This window comes from Choristoneura fumiferana, chromosome 13, assembly GCF_025370935.1.
Source record: "Choristoneura fumiferana chromosome 13, NRCan_CFum_1, whole genome shotgun sequence".
In the NCBI taxonomy this organism is placed as follows: domain Eukaryota; kingdom Metazoa; phylum Arthropoda; class Insecta; order Lepidoptera; family Tortricidae; genus Choristoneura; species Choristoneura fumiferana.
In genome coordinates this window covers 7,726,367-7,735,289 of record NC_133484.1, presented here as the reverse complement: position 1 = coordinate 7,735,289, position 8,923 = coordinate 7,726,367, and the positions used below count along the sequence as shown (strand labels likewise).

General features: G+C 38.2%; 1 protein-coding gene across 3 annotated transcripts in view; it reads left to right on the top strand.

Moving 5' to 3' along the window:
* The window catches only part of Sol1, a 165,160-nt gene that overhangs the window by 101,452 nt on the left and 54,785 nt on the right, over positions 1-8,923 (top strand). Inside the window, exon 1 of one of the 3 annotated variants that reach the window (XM_074096154.1) lies at positions 8,681-8,869. The exons of the other annotated variants lie outside the window; for them this stretch is intronic. Within the exon in view, the coding sequence (XP_073952255.1) occupies positions 8,842-8,869 (28 nt within the window). The 5' untranslated portion in view covers positions 8,681-8,841. Of the gene's footprint in view, positions 1-8,680; positions 8,870-8,923 lie in introns of those variants that run through there. 3 annotated transcript variants of the gene reach the window in all.

Here is an 8,923-nt window from a genome sequence, read left to right as displayed (position 1 = left end):
AAAATACTTTCAAGTTCTTGCAAGTATATCGGGTTAGTATTATACTTGCAAGGAAATACCTGGTATCAAAACCTGGTAACGTAAATACGCACCATCTCTACCAGAAGAGTGAATACGTTGACTGTTACTGACCCAAGGAATTGCATCTTTGATCTCATCTGCACACTATCTGGTGAGGCAAGGTGAATCGCTGATCAGTTTAAGTATTTATTTTTAATGATAAGGGTTAATGAGTAGGTTGGTCACCTGATGGAAAGCAGTCACCGCCGCCCATGGACACCCATAACATCAGTTAAGTTAGGGATGCGTTGCCGGGTCTTTGAGAAAAAAAGGAAGAAGAAAGAAAGGAGTATTTAGATATTTATTTAGCCTCGTTTTTTGAAGTATAAAATAGACCGTGTACCGGTGTATCTTAACTAGTTTGCTGGACGAACTTGTGAACGTGTAACCATAAGCCTACAAGCAATGAGGTGCAGTTTTGTTGACTACACCTTGTTTGACACGGATTACAATTTGCTGTTTGCAGAAGAACTCTATAAGTATCTTTTATTTGGTCAAAGGTCATTTACCATGCAAGTTTACTTCTAGTAACCTGGAAAGATATTCAGAAAGCGTTCAGGCGTATTCCTTATTAACACAGGCGCTGCAGAGAAAAGAAAATTATTAAAAAAAAGCACTAAAAAACCACGCGCGACTGACGGCACGGCGACTGTTTCTCTATTCATTGCGTATAGTGCCACGCAACCACTGTGTAGCGAGCATCGCAGCCACGTAATGAACAGAGAAAGCGTGGATAATTTTGGCTGGGCATAAGCCTATGGAAGGATGGAAACAACATTTTAAGCTCTCAGCATTATTATAACAAAATGAAACTCGTTGAATTTCAAAGCTACAACCTTTTAGACCAAAGACAAAATTTCAAAGGACTATATAGTCTCGACGCTGGCTTCATTTAATATTTTGCGCTGTGTAAGTATATAATTAGCAAAATGATGCCTTAGAAGTTTATGACAATTTACGTCAGTTTTATCATTGTTTGATATTCATTAGTAGGGTAAGAAAGATGAGGTTATTTTACATTCTGTGCTAACTGTTAAAAAGGTGGTCCTAAGTTTCAAACGTTTGAGCTTCCTTTTGTAAGGAATTCCGTAGACCAGAACTTCCCTAAGACGGTAGATATAAATAGTTCAAAACTGCTACACATGACGTTAACACTGAGCTTACAGAATTTGCCCACAAAACAGACGTCACGGAGCTGTATTTAAGTGGATGACACCAGGGCCCTACGAGTATACATATTTCATCACGCTGACAGCAGGGCTACTACGAAACTCGAAACTCTAAGTTTGTGTCGTGCGGTCCCTCTGACACTTATACTATTTAACCTAGAAACGAGAGCGAGAGGGACGGTCTGCGGATGTTGGTGCAGAACCGCCTTGGTATCGTTTCTGTCTCTTGTCAGCAAGTTCCTTGAGCCAGGCTTCATCGCAATACTTGCGACCCTCCAATACACGTCCGCGCCAATCTGTGCGTTTCTCCGCCAACTTTTCCCAGTCAAGGTGGTCAATTTTGAAGGCGGCCATGTCTCGCTTAGCGCAGTTTTTAAATCTGAACAAAGGTCTCCCGACGTTTCTCTTGTCAGGACTGTGGACAAACATGCGTCGCTCTCGCATCGGTCTGGTCAGCCACCAAGACGTTTTATTAACTACCAAACAAAATAAAACATAAAATAAAACAAAACAAAATAAAACATGCCTGGTAGTTAATAAAACATGCCTTGACAGTAAATAAATAAAAATCAAGGTAGTTTTGAAGGACGGTTTAAAAAAGATATTAATAATTTGTGGGTAGTTTTGTTTTGTTTCATAAAACGTATGTGGGTACTTGGGGAGTTACAGTGACAAGTTAAAACGGTGGTTGTGGTTCGTTAGTCTAACAACTGGTAGCATGATGTACGGTTGTGTCACTCTGAGGATGAGCTCTGGTTGAGTTCGAAACGCGTCAGTGTAGTGTGGTGCTGGTGACAGATGGGTTTGTGTGATTTGTGTGTGTTCTTACAGTGTGGAGGTGGAGGAACTGCATGAACACGCATATTTTGCATAAGCTTAAGCTATCGTAAGGTCGCGGGTGAGCAAGGAAATTATTTTAGTTCATTAAATAGATTTCACTCGACATTATGTTACTGACAATGGTCACTTTGGTGAACTAGGGTCAGTTGACCTATCTTGTTCCATTCCACTGGTTATTATATATTTATAAATGTGAAAGTCTGCTTGTTTGTTTGTTACCTTTCACGTCGAAACCGCTGAACCGATGTAAATGAAATTCGGTAAACAGATAAGTAGTTTGAGTCCCGGGACAGAGCATAGTTTTTTATCCCGGAAAATGTATAGATCCTCAGGGATATCGATAAGCCGTGGTGGCCGAGTGGAAGCCGTGGTGGTGAGCGTTTGACCTATGGCCTCTCAAGCAGAGGATCGTGGGTTCAAACCCCGGCTCGCACCTCTGAGTTTTAGAAATCATGTGCGGAATTACATTTGAAATTTACCACGAGCTACGGTGAAGGAAAACATCGTGAGAAAACCTGCACAAACCTAGCCGTATTTATTTTCTACATAGGTATTCCGCCGAGGTCCCGCGTCGCACGCAATATACGACGTATTCGTGGTTGCGTGCAGGCCTCGCCGCCCTTTTCACGGAGAACCTTTGTAATTTGGATAGATTTATCTCCCCGAACACATTTTGGTGGTATACAGTCTTAACCTTTTGCTAGGATTGTTTAACATGCGGCAGAAATATTGTGTTGAGGTAGATGGTACAAATGAGGAGTAAACTGGCGATAAGAGTATATTGAAGTGAACGACAAATATTGTCAAATGTGTGAGAGCAAAATAATGTAAGTTTTGAATACGTCCTCATATTTAATCTGTCTTATCTCAGAAAAAAAGCAGTTATACATAAAACTAACTTTGACTATGATTCTTTGGTACTCATTAGTTGGATTTGTAGATAGACTTCATTAGATGATAGAGAAGAGATAATATAACTTTGGGATATCAAACTCTCCTTAAAATTCTGGCAAAATTGAATCGTAAAATTCGTAAATAAATTCTACGTACATATACGGAAAATTTCACTGAAAAAAAAAGGATAGCTGAACTGGTTTGGCTACTTGACGTTTAACCAAAATTTACTAATTAGGAACCAAAATAAAACTAATATTGCAAAACTGATTTTGTAAGACAACACCTAACTTTTAGCTACTAGTAGGCCAATTTTGCAGTCACTCAAGTTAGGTTACAAGCAACATTTTTTTTTGTTACTGTTTGCAAATCTTTTTTTTTTCAGTCTTTGTCCGCATGCAATATAAAATTACCTGGGGCATGCAGCCTATTTAATTTTTATTTTATTAAAGTTCTACTAATCTGCTAACAAACCTATCTAGCTATGCATAGCTTTTCCCTTTTTCAAGTTTGTAGGTAAAGAGGTCAAACCGCCGATCGCAACTCCAACCGTAACTAACAAAACTTTCAGAGGCATTTCCTCTTTGCGAACGCTAAACAAAATTAGAACCAGTGCTGTGTCACACATAACTCACTTTGTGTCAAGCTCGTGTGTCACGCCCCTTGACATTTGGGTCAGTTTCCAGGTTATTACGGATTACAGTTCCATAGATACTTTTCTGTGTAAATTAGGGTTCCGGTTCACGAAGGAGAAAGTGTTCACACCAACAATTTGACCACAGTTTGGCGAGTAATACTAAATGCATGTTTGCTTTTAGGTTAAATAAATTAAATAAAAACTCGATCTTTTCTTATTCTCACCTTGGACTGCTGTCCATGTTTTTTTTTACGTAAGTATAAAAGGCAATTATAATGTAAAGTCAAAGAAACCGAATCGCCTACCAGTATAGAACCTTTGCGCTATTGATGTCCTGTTGACATTTCATACATCTGTCAAAGAAATCACAGCGAAATTTATTACGAAAAGATCGCACCTTATAATAACTACATTATTTTATCATTTCATTATTATTATTATCATTTCGTTTTCGTATGGCGTGTAATTGAAATCGATATAAATCTGACCTAGACCTGATGCAGAAAGATCAATATTAGTCCAATTCTTGAAGAGTAAATAACATCGGGCCTGGTTCGTTTATCTTGAAGCAACGTCGTTTTTACTGACTATGGAGCACAAAAGCATTTGTGTAAAACTTGTGCAAAAGGGAGCGTAGTATTGTGCAATTTGCACTATGTGCAATTAGCTATGCATTTTTTATTAATAGCGCGCGTGCACACACACGCACACACACACACACACACTTGCGAAACAGTTCAGCGATGAGTGTAAAGGTCTCCCCTCAAATTGAGAGTGCTTACTGCAACGCGGAGCCAGTGGGATTGTCACCTTCACACGCACCATTGAACTCTTTTTATGAGTTTGCAGATTTCCTCACGATGTTTTCTTTCTGAAAAAATTCTGGTCATACTATTAGGGCTGTCACGGCTTTTTCAAAAGTACAAAAATGTTACTTAAATCAGCTGTAACAAAAGACAAACCAAATCCAAACACTAATAAACTTCAGGATGGGTTCACTAAGGATTTAGACCATGACCTTTACCATAAATTCTATCCTAACAGTAGATCCTAAGTTATGTTGAAGCGTGACACGATTTTAGCTTAGAACTAGCCTTGGCTCGTACATTGACTAAAACTAGGGTTACCAACTTCAAAAAATGGACATACTATGGTTCGACTATTCTCGTAAGCGTTTCAATCAAAGTTAGAATACGGCACAAACCGAGACAATGGATGAAATGGAACCAAAATTTTACTCAGAAAATTGTTGTCGTATTTAAGCACTTAAGTGACTGTGAAATTGCTCTTGGAAATCACCCTTCGGTGAAATGGATCTAATGAAGAAAACCACAGTTGGCCACCAGAGCTACTCAATAGCAAGTATTTCACGAATTGGATTCTATTACTTGAACAGAGTAGGTAAGCAATTTTACATTCCTCGCAATGCATTATTATGGTAAAGTGGAACGGAAAGTGAAGCACCAGAAACACTCTTCGATAATTGACGTCTCTGCAACGGAAAAAGCAATATTTAGTAAAAGGTGACGAGCAGTTGCTATTAAGCTATTGTAACTATATTAGTTACTGACACTAAAAGCAAATATATATATATATATATATATAATATATATATATCAGTATATATATAGAGTAGAAGTACCAGTTTTGGCCACCTTAAGACCGTTTTTGGCCAGTTGCCATTTGAAGTATCTAATATATAAAAAGTTGTAGTCACTGGTTGTAGTACAATAAAACAATATTTTTTTAGTAAGTTTTCAAAAGTTTATACTGAAATTAATAAACTTTGTAATGTTTTATTATTATAAATTTATTTCAAACGTATACTCGTATATATTTGAACAATAAATGGCCATAAACGGTACAGTGGCCACAAACGGTACTTCTGCCCTAACAAAAATTTAACCAACTCAAAAAAACATGAAGACTATTTTCTACTCGTTTGAAATCGGTGCCTCAGTACAAACCAGCAGGAGTGACAGAAACCAAATGCATAGTACGAGAATATGGATGAGATAGATGACTATAAGTCCACTCATGGCTCGTACTGAGGCACCGACAACAAACTGGTAGAAAATAAATTTCATGCTTTTTTTTGAGTTGGTAAATTTGTTTGTTATATTTTTTGTATGGCGAGCTAAGTATCGTTTAACAGTGTCCAATTTTTGAAATCCACCCTAATTTCAATAATTTCCCAAATCAAGAGGTAAAATCTGCTCTGGCAACCCTGGTAGAACCAGACCCTTGTTAACTCAATTTGCTACTTTTGTGTGATCGCGACATCGGGGAGTCTCTTTGATACGTTCAGAAAGTGTTTTCTTACCAGTTCCGTTTAATAAATTGTGTGTTAGGAAAATGCGCGTTTTTTTCACTTTTAATGTTTCTCCAGAACACCAACTTTTAAGAAATAAATCCTTTTTAGGGTTCCGTACCCCTATTTATATACATCTGTCCGTCCGTACATCTGTCTGTCAAGACTGTTTTTCTCAGGAACACATGGAAGTACCTATCGAGCTAAAATTAGTATCAAATACTCAGGTCTGCTTCCTCTTAGAGAAATGAAAAAATTAAACTTGTTAGTCAACAAAATGAAAAGATACTTACCTACTAGGAAAAAGACGTTCCAGTAAAAATGGCCAGGAAATAAAAAAAATGTTAATTCAAACAAGTCTAAAGATACATTTTACCTGCTGATTAGAAGCATGTCACTTAAATATTCATACGCTGAGTGATACTTTCTTCTCAACAACATTAAGAATTTTCAGAAGGCTTTGCAAGTTACAATTGTTCGAAACAAAATTTAGGGTCACGATTTAGTCCCTGGTCGGTATTGCTTTGAACTTCTGCGGCGTTTCACGACAGAAATGTCATTTCCGACAGTTTGGCGAGATGAAATGTGTGGTATGTGGAATGTAGCATAACTGGAACGTCTTTTGGAACTTCAATAACGTCTCCGGTGTTTCAATTCGTTCGACTGAATATTTTTTGTTCCGTAAAATCGAATCATGCTGAATACTGGTCGGCGGGCGTTGGTCTGATGCATCGTATTTTTCTTTGCTTTCCTTTTGTACCTATCTAAAATAAGGGATGGTTTTTACTTTTGTTATTTTTTTAGTATTACAAATATTATACAGGATGTCACGTAAGTAGTAAGACAAACTACAAGGCAAGATAAGTGGGCAAGTATCTACCAAATACTATCTTGCTCGCTAATCCTGTTGTGAAGCAGCAGTGCTTGCATTGTTATGTTTCGACATGGAGAGTAAGACAGCCGGTGAAATTACTGGCACTTGAGGTATCCCATCTTAGGCCTCTAGGTTAGCACCGCATCTGCAATCCCCTGGTGTTGCAGGCGTCTATGGGCGGTGGTGATCTCTAACCATCAGGAGACCCACTTGCTCGTTTGCCATCCATTAGAATAAAAAAAAACATCTCACCATTTTCGAGAAATTTGGATTTTTCGGATCTTTTGAAAAAAGTGGTATATTATACACGCACTATTATACGCACATAGTATAGGCACTAAGATTTTGAGTTGTGATATTCAGAATTGATTACTTTCTGTAAGCAAGCGCAGCATACACAGATTACCTATGACGTCCACCAACGAGATGGACGGATGACCTGGTTAAGGCCGCGGGTTCACGGTGGATGCAAGCCGCTGCCAACCGAAGCAACTGGAGGTCTATAGGAGAGGTCTTAATGTCCAACAGTGGACATCCTACGGCTGCGATGATGATGATGATGAATCTTGAATAGTTGTGTTCTGGATGCACCTAGCCGTGGACAGGGCGCAATGCCACTCATTAGGAGAGGCCTAGTCTAGTAGTGGACTAGGACTATGATGAGTTGTGTAAACAGATGCAAAAAATCAGTTCAAAAAACTATCTTAATTTATTTAATACAATACGTACCTAAGCGTACTAGAAAGAAACATGGACATTAAAAAATTATAAATATAATTATTATCGCCTACCTACCTACCTACCTATTTACTTAAATGTACTTAAAGAAAATAAAGCGTTGTTTTGTGTGTTTGTGGAGTCGCAGTGCAAGTTAAAACTTGTGTTAGTTTGTTTAGTTTGTATGTACTGTATTTGGTGTATGTGTAGCATTGTTTTGTTTACAAATAAAGATTTTTTCTTTTTTTTTATCCAAAAACATTTTCAAGAAAAAAATGCAATACAAATAATTTAAATCTCTACAAATAGCATTAAGCCAGCAGGGCTACTACGAAACTCGAAACTCGAAGTTTGTGTCGTGCGGTCCCTCTGACACTTATACTATTTAATACGAGAACGAGAGCGACGGTACGATACGAACTTGAACCTGCTGTAGCTGTACTACCTACCACCTTATCGAAGTTGGGGTGCAAACTGGATTAGAGTGCACTCTGGTTAAATTCAGCAGCCATGCAAAACTAAATAGAAATAAATTAAGGTACACGACAAGCAAAAGAAAGATATTACGTCCAAAACTAAGCGTGTCTAAGACATTGGTAAGGATTCTCGGTCCGTAATTTTAAGTTTATTCGACGAAACGGTATGTGAGTCGAGAAAATCGACTGTGACTACACAGTCTCAAATAAATGGTCTTAATTATGTGAAATGATTCGTAAACATTACATTAAGGCCCGTACCGCTTGCGTCATTATTTCACCCAGACGTTACATAATAATAACACTCACAAACAGAAAGACCTGAACATTTTGTAAAATAGTAAAAAAAAAACCTTATATCTGTCATTGTTTCACATTTCAAAGGCCCCGCCTATTTTCTCTGCGCCCCAAGCTAACAAAGGGTACAACTCATACAAGTACTTTCAAATATTCAATTTAATTCAAAGTAGGAATTTCGTACTGGCTGAATAAAGGAGAATTCCTGTATCACCGCTGTTGAAAAAATTCGAAACATAAATTCAGCTAAGTCTGTACTTACTGCGCAGCCGGTCCATTTCTCTCCGGGTTTAGGTAGGTGGGTAGGTTTCTCGCCGCTCCAGTCGGCCCTCATATGTCGTTGAGAGCACTCGACCTCTAAGACTGGCATTGGCACGGTCTCAAAGTGACATCCCACTTTTTATCGTAAATGAGTGAGACAGTGTATCGGAATGGTCGGGAAAATGCTGGCCGGTTAGAATTTTGGCGTTAAGTTCGGACAAGGGTAGAGCGATGATCAACAAACCTTACCATGGATTTTTTTAAGTTTTGTCTCTATTGCCGTCTGCTGCCAAGTTAATGAAACTATGGCAAAGAGCGCCAGTCGATTTATTGGTGAGTTTTTACTTATTCTTAACGCTCCATAAAATTTAATTGCCATAAAAATAC